The 18756-nt window shown below is 37.3% G+C and overlaps 1 protein-coding gene across 9 annotated transcripts in view; it reads right to left on the reverse strand.

Annotated features, from left to right (window-relative positions):
- The window catches only part of Tlk1 (tousled-like kinase 1), a 107934-nt gene that overhangs the window by 41497 nt on the left and 47681 nt on the right, over positions 1-18756 (reverse strand). For 7 of the 9 annotated variants that reach the window (XR_015682856.1, NM_001395018.1, NM_001395019.1 and 4 more), the window contains 3 exon segments: positions 16694-16765; positions 4259-4334; positions 1161-1207 (listed from right to left, as the gene is read on the reverse strand). Coding sequence is in view for 5 of the 9 variants with exons in the window: in NM_001395018.1 (NP_001381947.1) it covers positions 1161-1207; positions 4259-4334; positions 16694-16765 (195 nt within the window). In the remaining 4 variants the exon portion in view is untranslated. 9 annotated transcript variants of the gene reach the window in all.

Genomic DNA, 18756 nt, shown 5'->3' on the forward strand with positions numbered 1-18756 from the left:
GAACAAATCTTTTCCATGTAACAAAACAATCTTTACAAATCTCATTCTTTCTTATGGAATTTATGCCTTAAACTGCACAGAGAAGCCAGCAGTGCACCCCACAGTGACTTCTGTCTGCCTGGTGGGTCTGTGCCGAGAACAGAAGAAAGCAGCTCACTGGGACGTGGTTCCTCTGGGAGCACAGTGCATTGTCCACTTCACCACTTATTAATTTTAACATAAGTTTGAGATGAACTGCAGAGATGGAAAATGGCTAGTGTTCACTAAACAACTTCCTGCAACCCAATAATTTTTCTTTATTCACTTTATCTAGGGCTTAGTTTATCATCAAGCACATAGTAGGCGTTCAAGAGAATATGATTATTTGAATTTATTCCTACCCAGAGCACAAATTCTTAATGATATTAACTTTGAGTGGCTTAACTAAAAGGGCAGTGGATAATTTGTAGGAGAAAGAGAGAGAGAGAGAGAGAGAGAGAGAGAGAGAGAGAGAGAAAGAGAGAGAAAGAAAGAAAGAAAGAAAGAAAGAAAGAAAGAAAGAAAGAAAGAAAGAAACAAGCAAGCAAGCAAGCAAGCAAGCAAGCAAGCAAGCAGCTTTGGAGATGTTTTGGGTTGTCTGAACTTAGTTCTTGTCTTAATCGGCCAATCCTGCTCTTTCAAAGTAAAGACATCTTTTTTTACTGAAGAAGTAATATTTGTTGTTTTAATAAACAATCAATATTTTCACACAGAAATTGGAAACCAAACGTATGCAGAAGCAATGAAACAGTCTAGATTAAGAATGACTAAAAGCATGGCTATTTTTTTGAGGGCTTCAAAAGTCGCATCGCTATCTTTATTTAGTCTCTATCCATAGGGCTCAGTGTTGGTAGGAAGTGGTAAGAACACAGGTTCTACCGTTATCCAACTCCAGGTAGCTACTTTACTTCTTTAGTTCCTCCATCTGCAAAAAGAACACTAATCGCTAACTTTACCTACAATATGGGTTTCTTAATCAAGAATATAAGTACTCTGAAAGTTTTTCAAGTTCCTAGGAAAGAAATATCACACAATGTTAACATTACTCTAAAAAGGTGACATTGTTCTTCAGAGAAATGATTTCCAACTTGCAGAAGAATTACACTGGATTAGGAACTAGAAATAATTCTGAATAAACTTACTTCAAAATAGTCGCTAATCTTGTGGCCACGCCCCCCAATACTTTTTCCTAAAATATAAAAAATAAAAATTGTATAGATTTAAGGGCCAGTCATGATTATCTATTTATTACATCAAAAAGAGAAAAGTGCCAAATTAAAATGTAACTTATTTAATTAAAAGCATATAAAACCATTAATGATGAGTATTAATCTTTAAAACATTTTTAAAATCTAATTAAATCACATTTTGATAGAAATATGCCAATTTATGGAAGTACTAATTGCTGAATAATCAAATAAATAGCATTAGGTATCCCGTTTCTCTCCCACTCCCCTCGCCTTTCATTGGAGGGTGCTAGGGATGAACACGGGCTTCAGCTCTGCTACATGGTCGCACCCTCAGCAAAGGGAATGTGGTCTTTAAAACATCACTAATATTTCTTAATAACCTATTAATCCCAGAAAAGAAAAAAAAAAAACAAAACTAAAGACAAATGGCAACTTTGCATCTGACAAACTAAACCACACTTTGTTAAGAATAATAACGAAAACCAGCTTTCATTGATACAATTGCAATCTAAAGTGCTGGGCATATAACAACATGCTTATGATCAATGTTATTCTGTAAAATGTTTTGATTTTCTTTGTCTTTTCTTCTCTTTTAGAGTCTCACTATGTTTTCTAAAATGTATTTGCTGCAAAGTAACAGGATGTATGTTTTAACAGTCTACATTTTAAAAACTAGTCTTAAGACCATATTGATAAGGAGGCATATGACAGGTCACACCATTCTTTACATGTTCTGTCTTAAAATGCAGTCTCTCTTAGTTTTTAAGAATTTTTCTTTTACAAAAATATAGACTTGGAGACAACAATTGCTATCAAAATTTTTTTGAACAACAGTTTCATATCAATTTATTTAGGTCAGACTAGATTGCAGAGACTTATCCCAAAGGAATGTTCTCTTTGTCTCTGTTAACATCCCTGAGAATTGTAAAGAGATACCACCAGACTAAAGACAGAGGGTTCCCTACCTAGAAGCTTTTCCCCTAATTCTTTTCCTCTAAATGAACATAAATTTTTATCTGCTATATCCTTTCCCATATATGTGATATCTAATTTCAGGATATAACCCCACTTCCATTTCATCTTTCCCTGATTAGAAATTGAATTTTAACCAAGAACCATTCCACCAAGGTCCATTACTGTTAAGAGGGAAGTTACTCCACTGTTTGTTAGTTTCAGAGACAGACCTGATTTCCTAGAAGCAATAGTACTTCTATTATACATCACTGGTTATGCTGTGAAAATATGACTTAAAATAGTCATGAAGTAACGAAGGGGGGGGGAGGTTGCTTCTGGTCAAAGGAAAAGCAGGATGGGAAACACAATAAGCTAGTGCCTCTCTAAAGCAAATGTTCAGTGAGGAAGAAATGAGGAGATCCCAATTTAGGCAAACATTCTCACCCAGAAGGTCAGACATTTCTGTGGGTGGTAGACCAGATAGAAAAAAGACCTGGGTTCATTTTGTATTAAATGTATTTAGTGTCTGGGAGTACATGGGTAGCAGGCACAGTGTACAAGTGGAGGTCAGCGGTCAACTTGCAGATGTTAGATCCCTTGTTCTGCCACGTTAGCTCAAGGATTGAACTCTAAATTGTCAGGCTCAGTGGTAAGTGCCTTTAGCTACTGAGCCATCTTAATAGCACCCCATCCCCCTAGTTCTTAAGGACAAGCTAGCTAAACCAGTTTAGAAGCCCCACCTTCTGTAGGGGTTTACTTTTAAGATTTCCTGAGCCTGTTGCTGAAATGAGTTGATGTACCTTTACAATGAACTTACACGTCCACTAACCACAGGTTGGAGAGCCTACTCCAAGACAGAAGGAAGCAACTATAATGTGAGATCAAAGTCACTACACACCTTTAAAAGCCTCTAGACCGGGGTTGGGGATTTAGCTCAGTGGTAGAGCGCTTGCCTAGGAAGCACAAGGCTCTGGGTTCAGTCCCCAGCTCTGAAAAAAAGAACCAAAAAAAAAAAAAAAAAAAAAAGCCTCTAGACCAGAACAGATTGTTCTGTTTCCCAGACAACTACTATAGCACACAGCATATAGTGCTGTATGTAAGTGGTAAGGCAGTTCATGAGCCTAAAGACTGGCTCCAAAACATGCAGCCCCTATGTATACCTGACTAAGGAACCCAGGTTACCGTACCTCTTTCCAGGGCCCAAATTAAATAATACCAGTTTGTTATAAGAAATCATGTCTTCTAGGCTGCAGCGCTGACTCAGTGGTTAAAAGTGCTTAGTGTGTGATCATGTGGATTAAAGTTCAGACCCCAGAACTGAAGGATTCCACCACCCACATAACAAGCTGGGCATCTTAACACACCTGTAACTCCAGCTCCAAGCAGGATGGGGCAGGAGGATTACTAGGGCTTGCTGGCTTCCAGCCTGAGCAAGAAAAATGGGCCCTAGGTTCAAGGAGAGACCCTACCTCAAAGAGGCAGAAAGTGACAGAGGAATCCTGATACACAACACTCTTTCTGGTCTGTGTACACAAGAACAGATACACTCATTTGCAAGCACATATGCACAAGCACCACACATACACGCATACACACGCACACACGCACACACACAATTTTTTAAGAATAATATAATGAAAATAACTTTTCAGTTTATATCACAAAAAGTAGATATATAAGGATGAAAAATGGGCATAACAAAAAACAGGTGCTTTAATGAGAATCTAATTATTCCTATAATTTTTTAAATGAAAAAAAGAGGATGGGTTGCTAGACTTAAAGTGAGATAGAATGAAAAACTGAAAGGAGGAAAAGAAATGCCTACCAGATTCTAAGCCCAAATAAACAATACGGAAATGTCAAAGCCCCCAAACAGTAAGCATGGGCTGCCGACCCACAGTACAAAGGCCTATGGTTTCATGCTCTTATTTCTAGGCAAAGTACAGTACTAAGCTATTATAATGCAAAGAATACATACTAGATATAAAACTTCTGAACCACAAAGCCACTTATTCAACAGTTACCACCCCAGTTAAAAATCAGAGTAAAGAGTTGTTAAGTATGCACGGTCTCTGAAGAAAGATGTGTCTGCTTACCCTGACTACTTTCATTCTGACTTTCTGCTTTTCTCTTTCTTCCCCTGGATGACTCAGATTGTTTCTTCTCTGGTGTCTAAGGAAAATAAGTTAACAACATTTTAAATTACAGTCTTAATATGCAAAATTATTACTGTCAACATAAAAAACCATCTTACTTTTGAGGCCAAATAAAGCATTCAATAGTGCCCGTAGGATGCAAATTCAATCACTGACATGCAGTTTATTTAGAAGACATAACTGAAATTCACACTTACAGAACTTGGCTTAAGAAAAAACGAGAAATCTGAGAATAATCAGACCTTAATATTCTTAAGTCAGAAGGGAGGAAAATCGACTTTTTCCTTTTTTTTTTAAAACTATTCATATATATTTAGTCTATAAAAAGTAAATTTCAATGAGAAAATAGGGACAGGCAAAAACTGACATATTCAACCCTATCTAAGAGACCATTCACCTGAATGCCTGGCAATTATTATTCAAAAACAATTCTAGTAAAGTCATAGATTATGTTTGGGGGCTGGGGACAGTTTTACCCTGTAACCCAGGTAGATAGCTACCTGTTTCTCTACTCTTGAATGCTGAGAGTAAAGACTTGCACCACCATACCCAGCTGTATCTTTGAACTCCTTATAGATAAACATCCTATCTTCTCCCCACCCCACCCCTAGTATGTTGTTATTACTGGACAAAAATATAACTTAATTCATGGTTTGCACTATTAGTGCTATATAGCAAGATTCAAATGAAATTTAGTTTTGTGCAAACCCAAAGTCCAAATGTTCTTTAAATTCTATTTGAATGCTACATACCCTGGATCAAAATCGTGTAGTTATATACAGGTATTTCAAAACATTACTGTGTATTTAACCATCATACATCACTTGTTAAGTTTTTCACTTTAAAACCAAAGACTTTTCAAAATAAATCCTGTCAATCTACTTTTAGAATACTACAACAAACTAAAAATTCTGATAACATCCTTATGAAGAATCCTAACTGTGTATTAAAATAAAAACAAGTAATAATTTATTCATATTCCAATAATCTATGCCAATAAATGTATATTGGGAGGGGCTCAATATATAATATAACCTTAGTTAGCCTGGAACTTGCTATGTAGACCAAGCTGACCTTGAACTTACTCTGCCTCCTCGAACCCCCCTGCCTCTGTCTCGTTGGGATAAAAAGGTGCCACCTCACCAAGCTTACAACAAGCCTACCACTACAAATAAATCTACCACTCAAGAAATAACAATTTTTCAGAGTAAACTGACACCACACTAAATTTAAAGCACACCAAGGTCCTATCTTTCTACTTTGACTAAACCAATGATAAAAACCATAAAATTTAATTATAAAAGTAATAGTAGAGTCAGCAGTTCTTATTTAGAAGATACCATGTTTTAAATGGTTCACTCCAAGGAACACCCATTTAGATAGGCTAAGAATGCTACATTTCATTGGAGGAAAACAGATTTCTTTAGTACAAACCATTAAAATGCTAACTAACATTCTGGCTATCACAAGAGGGCTGAAGTGAGATTGTGGTATATTATGTACAAATTTGCAAACGTATTTGGGAAAACATTCATTACACAGTTTATTCCATAAGCCTCTTAGCATATTCAATGTCTTTTTTTAAAGACTTAAAGTAGTATTTAGTAAAGGTTTTTTCTTTCTCTCAACACAATTTCTCAGTAGGGGAAATGAAATCACCTTTGGGGAAAGGGCCAGTTCATCTAAAGGAGGTAGAATAGTGGCCGTGATTACAGTAAAGAAGGAAAGCCAAGAGGTTTATCTCAAATGAGATGTGAGTTTGAGAAATGTCAAGGAGGGAAAAAACACGTCTAAAATAATTTTAAACTATAAAGTACAGGGGATCAGAAACTAGTGGTACTGTCCAAGGACTGTATAAAGTGAGTGAGTGAAAGACAGAGACTGCGAAAGCCACAACACACTAGGTTAGCTTGCAAAGTGAACATTGCTACGGGATTAGACCTCCTGCCGTCCTGGGATGTCCTAACATTTCTCCTTGGTGAGAACCTTTCACTTTGTGGACATACGTTGGAGGTGTACGGAATGTAATATTTTAATAAGGCAAGTACCATGAATTCCTGAACAGACTAATAATAAACCCTTGATTCATTATGTACTGCAATTATAATCATTGTCGTGTTACACCAGAAATCCATTTACTGCCAGCACTGTAGGAAAGCAGGGACTGGATAAAGAACACTCTTGGAACACAGCACTTGCAGTATACTCAGCACACAATACACATCAGTCAATTCTTTTATGTCAACAACTACCCTATTAACCACCCCATATGTCCATGTACTTTGCTTCAAAACTTTAATTACGTGTCAAAATGTAAAAGGATTTGTAGCTTCTGCCCTCATAAGCTTACAAGTAATTTATAGGATGTGCAAAACATTGTTTATTTATGGACACACTTAAAACACACTCCCTCCCACAGAACCTACAGTTTAGGCCAACAACCCTAATGCAAAATGTACATAGAATAAATAATCGCAGCAACATTAATATTAAACAAAATAAAAATCCTCAATGAAGGCTACCACTGCCAATTCTCTGAGTCACTCATCTGTACACAGGCCTGTTGGAGGATATGAATTTAGAATTTGGGAGGAAAATGTACAGACACTCACAAAATATTTAATCACTGAAGTGGCTAACCACTGACAAAAAGTTCAGAATGCTAGCTGCAACTTTCAAACTGTTCCACAAACGCCTGAAGGGAGAAATTATTTAAGGAGAAGATGGCTAAGCCAAGGCTCTAACCTACAGATACAGCATTTTGCCACTGTTTACCCACACCTGCAAACACAGCATCTTATTTTAACATTAATTCTATTAGCGCTCCTTTGAAGAAGCATATTATGACTATAACAACTACTCATCATACCCAATGGTTTCCTTGAAGCAATCCAAAGACATCAATGACACAATTTTTATATTTTTATAACATGTAAATTTTTCAGAGATCAAATGTTTTCTATAGAACTTTTCAAGTTTATTATTGCTCTTGCTTAACATACTGCTATTTCTCTTTCCTTCTCTACCTTTATCAACTAACCCATTGTAGCTGATCTCAGTAAGGATTGACAGAGAAGGTAGAGTTGAATGTGTTTTAAAGCGAGGTGAAAAGAATACATGATTATAAAAAGCCCAAGAATTCCAAACTACAGTAGAACAGTGGCTAGGAAAGAATGAAGGAAAGATTAGTGCACATAAAACAGTTTAGCTTTACAAATGCCAGTATTGAGACACACTACTCTGACATTTAATGTTTTTTTTTTCTTTTCTTTTCTTTTTTCTTTTTTTTTTTTTTGGAGCTGAGGACCGAACCCAGGGCCTTGGGCTTGCTAGGCAAGCACACTACCACTGAGCTAAATCCCCAACCCGACATTTAATGTTACAAGACATTTGACTTGATATAGTGCAAACTTACATAGTATTTTCTAGCACTTGAAAATTTGTTTGAAAAACAAAGGCAGATTTTAAAGCACTCTAGAGGTGATACAATTAATGAATGCTATACTTTCATTTGAGTCTTAAGTTAGTGTTTACCAACAAAGGTTTTATAGCTAATCATGTACTTCGTGGTTTAAAGGTGAAACTGGCTTTCTTCAATACAAGTAAATTTAAGTTAAGAAAAAAGAATGCTAGTGCTGTGGCAAAATTAAGGACATATAACATTATGAATCTTATTTCTATAAGCCTCAGATGAGAGAGATCCTTAAAATTACCAGCATAAATACACTGAACAAAGAATTACAAAGTATGAAGACACAGCACATCAATGGAAAGGAGGTTGACAGTGCAGTTTGCTCTTTCTATTAGCTAGGGTCCACGAAGCCTAACTAATAAACAGGCAACAGACATCAGATAAAATCTTAACAAAAATCACTATAGCTAACAAGGCAACATTAATTTCTCTCCAACTAAATTCTTTAAGACTTAAACACTTTAAAACACACAAAAATTATACTAATATTGAGCATCGTTGGTGAAATATTCATCAAGCCAATGATTGACTTGAAAAGTACAATTCACTGCATGTCTGAATGTTTCACACTCACACCAAATTCAAGGATGGTTATTATAATGTAAACAGATGTCATGACAAACTTTTGCCTATAGCTGCTAAAAATACTACAGTATTTTTAATTTTAGTTTTATGTATATGGGTGTTTGGGTTGCACATATGTATATGTAGCATGTGCATACCTGTTACCTGGGAAGGTCACAAAACTGAGATTCCCTAGAACTGAATTACAGATCATCATAAGCTACCGTACATATATGGAAACTAAACATGGTCCTCTATGAGAGCAAAAAGGGTTCTTAACCACTAAGCCATCCAGCTTATCCCACTGTTCAATGATTAACCACATTTTTGAGAATGAGACAGGATAATAACTGAGAAATATCTTTGTTACTTAAAGGCACATATCAAAACATGGATCCTTAAAAAAAAATAGTCAATGCAAACTAATGCCCCTCTCCCCAGAATATTAAATGTGTAAGATAGTCAGTTTTCAGTTTTCAGGGCTGGAAATAACTCAGTTGTTAAGAGCTCTGGCTGCTCTTTCAGAGAACAAGGATTCAATTCCTAGCATCTCCAAAGAGGTTCACAAGTATCTGTAACTCCAGTTCCAGGAGATCTTACAGCCTCTTCAAACCTTTGTAGGCATCAGGTTCACATGTGGTGTGCAGACATACATGTAAACAAACTATACATACATGTTAAATAATAAAAAAATTAAAGAAATATCCTGTTTTTCTCTAAAAATTAGATTAGAATATAGTGAATTCTGTTGTGACTTTTTTTCTTGCTTCTTCATATTTTATTTATAACATTTTTATAAAAACTTATCTTTGCAAAACTCTGACCCCTCACAGGAAATGTTATACTGCTAACTCCAAAATCTACTATAGAAGTTTATATATGTGTCTTGAAATCTTATCAAATAAAAAGCTTCTTCTTGCTGTTCTAAAGAAATAAACACTAGCAACTTTGAGTGTATTTATGATGTACTGCTTCTTTTACATGACAGTATCATATTAAAGTGGAGAGCAGCAGGAAGAGATGGGGAGCCACTCACCTCGAATATAGACAGTTCCATTTTTTTAAAGCCTGCACATCTCACGGTCATCATACATGCCCAGCACCAATGGCCACTGAAAGAAAGTCTAATACTGAAGTATACTCTCTCTGAGTTCTAACAACCATGTTACTTGCCATCCTCCCATTCTAACTTAAGTTTTTACTTGGGTCACTTAAAACTGAATTGCCATATGTTAAAAAGAACATACTAGGGGTTGGGGATTTAGCTCAGTGGTAGAGCGCTTGCCTAGGAAGCGCAAGGCCCTGGGTTCGGTCCCCAGCTCTGAAAAAAAGCAAAAAAAAAAAAAAAAAAAAAGAACATACTAAGTTTCCAATATTAGTGAAGAGTAATTTGATAATTTAATGTGCCATTTTCTTTTTGTTGTGCATCATAACTGTTTATTGACATTCTCCTTTTTCTTGCTTTCCTTTTAAAACTGCTAAGTAGAATGCACTATAAAACACACCATACACACAAACACACACACACACCACGACACATTATTTCTCTAGGAAGATTTTCTTTTTACTTTATGCATTGACTTTCTGGATGATTTCCTGCATGCATCATGCATGTGCATATAGAGGCCAGAAGAGAGGGTTGGAGCCTCAGGAACTGGAGTTACTGATGATGTGAGCCACCATGTTGGTGCTGGGAACTGAATCTGGGACCTCTGCAAAAGCATCAACTGTTTTTAGTCAGGGAACCATCCAACCGTCTCTAACAATTTTAAGTGTAAATGTGGTGTCAGGGAATATGAATTGCTTCTCCGCCTTTGACAAAGACCAAATGTAGAATATTCACATTCCAAAATTTAACTACAAAGGCTATCAGTCTATACTTAACAATATTAAAATATGAGAACACTCACCACATTTCAGTATCTGTAAACAATAATTAGCACTATTGTAGAATAAGTGTACAGCTCAGCAGTAGAGAATTTGCCTGGTACAAGCTCTAAGTTCAGTTCTCTCTCTCTCTCTCTCTCTCTCTCTCTCTCTCTCTCTCTCTGTGTGTGTGTGTCTGTGTGTGTGTGTGTGTTAAGATTAGTTTTATTTTTCAACCATATATCTATTGGCAATGATTTTCAATAATTTACAAAGTTTTTATTTCTAAACAGTCTCCTTTCCAAATATTACTAATGCCTTAAAAACTCTAGAAGTGATTTTGATGTATCATTGGGTCAAAGATAAAGCTATCTATCTAAAGTTATAATAAATTATGAATTTCCTGTGTAATATGCATTTCATAGTCTCTAAAATTAAGAATGATTCCTAGGCTAAAGAGATGGTTTAACAATTAAAAGTATGGGCTGCTCTTGCAGAGGACCTGGTACCTACGTAGTAGCTCACAGCCATCAGGAATTCCAGTTTCATGGTATCCAATTCCTTCTTCTGGCCTCTCCCAGTACCAGGCATGCCCTTGGTGCACAGACATACATACAGGCAAAGCACCCATACACATAAAATGATTCCACTACTTCTTATACTCTTTTAGTACAGTTAAAAGTCAAAATTGTGCCATAGAGTAGAAAACTAGTTAGGCTATACAAGTTCACTGGGCAGTAGGTTGTCATGGTTACTTGGTTATTTTAGAAAATTAGAAATAAAGGACCATTAGTAAAATATTTCCCATATTTTATTGCTATAGAATGCTTCTTTCTAGTATCTTTAAAACTCTACTAAAGAATAAAACACTGAGAACAAAATTCTCAGCAAATATCAGCTTGAGCACAGAGCCCTTACAATCTAAGCATGTGAAATCAACACCTGTGAGTGCTCTTACTGCAGCCCTTCCTCGGCTGGCATATCTGACAACTGCTACAAATCATCTTAAACCTAAAGACTCTGTACTCCAAATTAGTTTTCAGAAGACTAATTAGGGTGATTATCCAGTAAGCTCCACACCACCTTAGCTATCAAGCTAGAGTTCCCCACACTACTACAGCTGAGAGTATCATTTTGCAATGAAGACAGGTTTTTGAATTACAGTTTCTACCATTAACTTACCATGTGTGTGACTATGGGCAAGTGACACTCTGTGAGCTTGTTTGAACATTTGGTGATTTAAATTTTAATAGTTATAATTCACCTCCATGGTTAATATACTTTAATATGCTTTAATATACTTTTCTTTGCTCTGTTCATGGGTCGATCTTTAGCAAAAGAAATTTCCCTCCCACTATCAGACAGCATTTGGCATTCTGGCTACCACAGTGCAAAAGAGCTGAGGAGACTTTATTAAATACCCTCACTGATTATATAAGACAGTCTCCTCTGCTTCCCCCCAAATTATCCAGTGTGAAGGGTAAGCCTCACAAACCTTGCTCGGTTTAAGTGTGTAAGAACTATTTGCAGCTGGCATACTAAGCTTTCACTCACTCATTAATTTTACAAGGAACACTTCATAGGCTGTGTAAAGACAGGATGATTTTTACTGATAATTTATAGGTTATGTATTTAAACCTACATTAAATTTAAATGATCCTACATTTTATTTTAAATTCTTAAAGTGGTAAATACTGGTAAGCTACATTTAAGAAGTTTGTTGGGGGGGTTGGGGATTTGGCTCAGTGGTAGAGCGCTTGCCTAGGAAGCGCAAGGCCCTGGGTTCGGTCCCCAGCTCCGAAAAAAAGAACCAAAAGTTTGTTGGGGTTCTTAACAATACAGAAGAGCTGTAGAACTCAATCTTGACAGCTAGAAGTCTGAAAACTAATTGTTTAGATAAACTTAACACACCTGCATCATTTTAAACAATAGGTAACATGAGCAGCTGAGATGAATGGCATGGATTTGCTGAAGGCAGGGATGTTTACTTATTCTTACTGATCATCTACTAGAATATATCATTCACTATACTAGAATGAACTTTCAAAGAAAACCTCACTTTTTTTTCTTCCATTAAGTTTTGTATTCAATTAGCTTGGTAGTTTTTTCTGCCTGAGAACAACAGTAAACCAACCAGCTCTCTTTTCTCTCTCTCTCTCTCTCTCTCTCTCTCTCTCTCTCTCTCTCTCTCTCTCTCTCCCCCGCCTCTCTCACCCCCCCCACACTTTTATAAAAGGTAGTATTTAACAATTGTTTGGTTGCTAAATAAATGCCTAGAAAACAATTACTTCCAAATTTTTAGAATGTGAAGAATCAATCAGAACTTCCAAAAATACTTCCAGAGGAATCTGGGTGCTGAAACTGAGAAGGGTTTGGGGAGAAGAGCACCAGCCCAGGAGACTGATGAGCATGCCCTTCCCATGTTTACGGAAATGAATACCAATAAGCAACTACAGCACCACCTCTGAATAATGTATGCTGTTGAGATAAGCATAACCATGTCAAGGATCCCAATGACCTGATCCATGTGCAGATGCTGGTGGTGTGTGCACAAAATGTGATACACTTTGAGCCTATACTCTGCTGCAGAGACCTCAACCAAGACTAGCTAAACTTGCCTCTTTAGGTGTATACAATAACTCTACCTCTTCTTTGGCCATATAGAGTAAACCTGCCTCTCCCACTCAGATGTATAAAATAAACACACTGAGTTTCCTGGCTGATGCTGGTACATCTTCGTTGAAGCACACAGCCCACTCAATCCCAACGGTATCATTTTCTTCATTCCCCAGCATCTCTGACAGGTCAAACCCTAACATGTGGAGCCAAAACTCTTCTTCCCTTAAGTTGTTCTGGTCAGATATTCTACCACAGTAATAAGCAAACAGTTAATGAAACCCAAACCCATTTGGGTGGGTTACAAATATCAGTATTTATTATTTCAAATTTTTGTCACACGAGTACATACAAATACATATTATCACCAGTGTGACAGCACCATGTGTCATAAAGTCTGGAAGTTCTCCAAAAACTAAAAGAAAGGCATGTGTTAGCAAAGATACAAAGACTCCCTGAAGCCTGTTTCAGAATCGCAGGAGCCCTCAGACTGCACTTCAGGATGTGGTTATGTCCTTACGCCTTTATTAACACCCATGCCAGAGACTTCTGGGTCTTCTGCAGTACAATCTCACTTGTCCACCCGCAACAGACAAACTCAAGATTACCCAGAGTTCAACTTACTAGCATCTCCTCACTTTCCTTCTGCCTTGCCTGGCTGAAAGGTAATACTTTAAATCATCCTAGACTCCTTCCCGTTCCTTCTTTTTCTTAGTAACACCAAATTCTATTCATTCTTCTTTTTGAGTGTAGTGGAATGTAAGAGCTGAAAAAACAAAACCTAAATGCTACAGAACTGCCCTAAGCACTAGGATGCACGCCCTGAGTAGTGATGGTGACTCGTTACTAGAGGAACTGTAGTAGCTCCAAGGCTCTGGGAAGGAGGGTGCACAAGGACTCGATGGTTCAGAAGTCACTGTCAGCCGTCTTCCTCATTCTTGAGATACAGTCTCTCGCTGAACCTGGAGGTCACTGATTGGCTAGACTGCTTGCTCAAGAAACTCTGTCTCTATTCCCTGGAGCTCAAGGAACACGACACCACACTCAAGTTTTTTATGTGAGAATTAAGAATTCAAATTCCTTGTTTTTGCACAGTGCACTTTACTGATGTAACAATTTTCCTACACCCACAAAAGGTTATTATTCTGCAATCCTACATCTCAAAATAAGTCATATGTACATAGATGAACTAAAATAAAAGTATAAATTAGATTCAATCAACCTAATACTGATTATAAGGTGAAAATATGATTCTGGGTGTGTGGACAGAAAACTAGGGAGAGAGTGAGTTAAAACCCTAAGAACTAAAGAGCACATAGATAATGCTCAGGTGGTGAACCAAAGATGGTGTGCACACGTTTCTACTCTAATTTGTAACTAAATGCCAGGAGGAAAAGTTAAAATGACCGAGGTAAGGGTGTGGTTAGATGAGGGCAGCTAATTGAAAGACATACACAAACCTTTCAGTAACAAACCACTATTATTTTAAAAATATATTAGGGTGCTTGAATTTTAACTCAGCAGTAGAGTATCTATCTGTCAAGTAGACAAGACCCTGTTTCCATCCCCAAAATAACAATCAGGAAACATTACAAAAAAAGAACTTAAGTCATGTCAGGAGACAATAGGATACTACCTAGAGTACACTACTCATCGTACTTAGTGCCAAAGAGTACGTCTACCTCACGAACACCTACTCCCAATGCCTTAAGTCACAATCTAGGAACATTAATATTCAGTATGTATAAAATTATTTTCTCAAAGAAACTCATTAATTAAGGTTTCTACTACAGAAATAAAGCCTGAGATTCATTTTCCAGATAAGCAACTTCTGACAAGGAGATGTAGAATAATAAAAGTCACTTCTTTGAATATTAGGGAATATGTACAATTTGAAGAAATGTCATACTGTTCTACTAGGCTTAACTAACAATTTGAAAAATCCCACATACACAATACAGGACAGCAAAAGCCAAATGATTTTTCGAGATTTCCTAATACTGCCCCAATGTCAAAATGTCTACACAAACAAATCTATGTAAAGTAATGCAGCTAGTTAAAATCAATCCAAAAAGATTGCCAGGGCTTTATTTTTTTCGTCTCCCCGAGACAGGGTTTCTCTGTGTAGCCCTGGCTATCCTGGAACTCCCTCTATAGACCAGGCTGGCCTCGAACTCACTGAGTTCCACCAGCCTATGGCCAAGGGCTAAGACTAAAGGTGTGCATCACCACTGCCTGGTAGCCATGGAGTTCTTTAAAGGAAATTTTTATTATCAGATTCATTCCTCTAAAAGAATCCAAATATTTGATCTATAACCTGCGTTGTGAATATTGGTAACTAAGGAAACATAAAAACATTTTATTCCCTATGAAGATCTTATGTAGGGAACCTAACTTTTACTATATTTTGCTGTTTAAAAAAAAACATATAACAAAGGAAAAACATCTAAAGTTTCTTTATTGCTCTTCATAACACAAGATTATGAAAGAACATGTGAAATTACTGATATACTCATCTATGAAAAATATCAAGAATATTCCAAAGTCCAGAAGAAATAAACAAAATATTCTTGATAAGTTGTTTTGCTTTTAACTCCACTTGGTTGAGAACTAAGCTTTTTAAAGGTCTTAGTACATAGGTGCTCATGTGAAAACCTCAACTGTGAACTGATGCTACAGGGTGGCTACCGCTTACCTCAAGGGAACCTACTGCAGATAAAGTCCGTCACTTGCACAGTCCTTTCAGCTGCCTGCCAGTTGTCTCTGTGGAAGGGAAAGCCTGATGAGTGAGAACCTATGCCACACTCCTATGGAGTGTAGGGTGCCTGTACAGCTGCACAAGACTGCCTGCCTACAGCTTTCTAGATTCTCAGAAACACACAGCTAAAAAGAGCCACCTTTGAGTTCCTCTCTCCATTGAACAAGGAAGCCAAATGCAGTAAGAATTCCTAAGTGTTAACACCTAGCAGAAAAAGACTAAAGGAACCCAGTACAAATTTGTTACATTGACAGGAAAAACACAAATACATGCACGCATACATACACACATAAATTGGTTAAAATTAATGGGCAGAACTGCATAACTCGAGGAGAGAAAAGGCTAGACTCACAAAAAGTCACTTTATCAAAACAAGAATGCTAAACCCAAATACATTTGTGTTCACCATTTTTAGAAGACGCCATCAAGGATATCATGCACGGAATGAACCATACCGTGGACCCAAAAGTCCACTTAGAAATACCACCTACTTTCTTGGTGAGGTCAGTAAATGGGTGCTAGCAAGAGGAATTTATCACATTTTTAAAAAAATATGCAAAATGAAAACCACCAGCTTGATTCCACAAGAAATTCTACAAAGAAGAAAGATGTATTTTTATAACTAGAAAAGTACACAAACCCTTATAAAGATCAAACTAAGATGGGAACACTAAAATAATAATTTAAAAACTATGAAATGCAACGTACTTCAAAACCCACATTCATCTTATAAAACCATGAATGGCTGGTCTTCCATTGATAACACCTTTATTTTATTCATGTGTGAATTAAGATATAAAATAAAAAAAAACCCTGTATGTATTCTTTCTAATGCCAAACATAATCCTTAATCTCAATGTTGTGCTTCATTAAGGCCACCCCCACTCCCTACCATCACCACCTAGAAGAAGAAAAAAAACCAACAAAACAAAACAAACAAACAAAAAAAAAAAAACACTACATAAAAAATTCTAAAAGAAAATTTTAAAATAGTAACCTTTGGTACCAAAGTTGGGAAGGGGGAGGGAAGAGATGTTCATTTAAAAGACAATTCAAGCTCTTACTTTCCCAGCATAACATGTAAAATGAAATTACTTACCTCTGATTCTTTGTCACTTAGAGATCCTAAGCTTCCAAAACTGTGATTAGAACTTTCATTATTTGTTGAAGCCTGGAAAGATTTTTAAAGGTGAAAATTAGGAGTGATTTTAAAGAAACGTGATACAAGGTATAAAACAATCTTTATTTATATGAAAATCAAGAATGATTTCTCTGATCACGGAAGCTAAGCAAGCAAGGTAACATGTTCTCAATGCTACAAATGTCTACAATACCTGTCATGCTACCAAAACCCTGCTGCTTCAGGATGTAACATGTTCTCAATGCTACAAATGTCTACAATGACCTGTCATGCTACCAAAATCCTGCTGCTTCAGGATGTAACATGTTCTCAATGCTATAAATGTCTTACTTGTATTAGTGACTTTTTTTTTTACAATATCAATTCAAAAGCAAAAGAACTGGGCTATGGCTGAGCAACCAGATCACTAAAGTTCCCAGCCACGTAAGGAGAGCATCATGCATGTGCCTCAGTCATAATGACCGCATTCCGTGCGTGGCTCAGACCCAGCGGCCAATGCAGGCGTCATCCCTGTGCCTCTGCCATCCTAAGAGTCACACGCCTTGCTTTCTTCATAAAAACAAACTGCCTTTTTTTTTTTTTTTGCTCAGTTTTGACTTAATTAAGAAACTCAACTACTGTGACAATCTTAACTGCTATTCTCAAGTTTCGCCAGTGTCTGGACAATGTACTTTTGAGCAGTGATGAGCAGACACCAGCTCTGTCAGGAGACTGGTGTCTGTTCTCCTTCCCGTACGCTTCCGCAACACTGAGCCTCTTGTGACTCTTGTGGCAGTATCAGCCTCTTGGGTCCATCCCACAGGAGTGCTTGTGAGCGCCGTAAGGCTATCAGCATGGAGTGGCAGCTGACACATTACAATTTTTTTTTACTGCTTAGAAAAGTGGTTTCTAGATTCCACAACAGCTATAAAGTAAGGAGAAGTATGTTGAAATAGGGAACCACAAAGAAAAAATTCAGAATTTTGCTTGTCAGTTGTGCCCATGCCTGTCTAGTACCTGATCTGTGTTGAGAGCCAACTCTTAGTTGTCTAAGGTAAGTCTAAAAGACCACAAAGGCAATGCCAGTGGCTGGGCACCCTGTGATGACATAGTTATGTTGTCCTGATAGGTCAACTAGCTGCTATAAAACCATTTTTTAAAAAAGTCAACACTCGGGGTTGGGGATTTAGCTCAGTGGTAGAGCGCTTACCTAGGAAGCGCAAGGCCCTGGGTTCGGTCCCCAGCTCCGAAAAAAAGACCAAAAAAAAAAGAAAAAAAAAAAAAAAGTCAACACTCTCCAAAACACACCCCATCATTCTGACAGAGATAATGGAATCAACAAGTAAGAGACCTCAAAATAGCTACAGATCTATTCAAAAATGACAAGTTGATACACTTGTAAGAAATGATCAGGGGCTGGAGAGATGGCTCAGCGGTTAAGAGCACTGACTGCTCTTCCAGAGGTCCTGAGTTCAAATCCCAGCAACCACATGGTGGCTCACAACCATCTGTAATGGGATCTGGTGCCCTCTTCTGGTGTGTCTGAGGACAGCTGCAGTGTACTTATATATAATAAATAAATAAATCTTTAAAAAAAAAAAAAGAAATGATCAAACTGGAATTTCAGCAGAGGAATAAGAACTAGACAAGAGACAGTTTGAACTTCAGAACTGGAAAATCCTACAGGAGTAACAACAGGGTGCAGAAGGACTGAGAGGCTTCCAAGCTAATGAGCAATCCAGCTTACGTGCAATTAGTCCCAGGACACGAGAAGCAGGGGTAAGAAAGAATGAATATTCTGAAACTTCTCCCCAAGCAAGAAGCAAACAAAAAATACACCTAGGACATCAGAGTAAAATATCCGATACGAGAAGACAGAAACAGTTTTGAGAGCTGGAGATAACCCTCAGTGGGCAAAGGTGCTGACCACTAAGCCTGGCAACCTAAGTTCAACCTTCTGACCGCTACACAAGTATTTCTGGCAGTCTGCCTCTCTCTGTCTCTCTCTCTCTGTCTCACGCACAGATATACAAATAAAATTT

The sequence above is a fragment of the Rattus norvegicus genome, chromosome 3 (genome assembly GCF_021556685.1).
Source record: "Rattus norvegicus strain SHRSP/BbbUtx chromosome 3, alternate assembly SHRSP_T2T, whole genome shotgun sequence".
NCBI classification, from domain to species: Eukaryota; Metazoa; Chordata; class Mammalia; order Rodentia; family Muridae; genus Rattus; species Rattus norvegicus.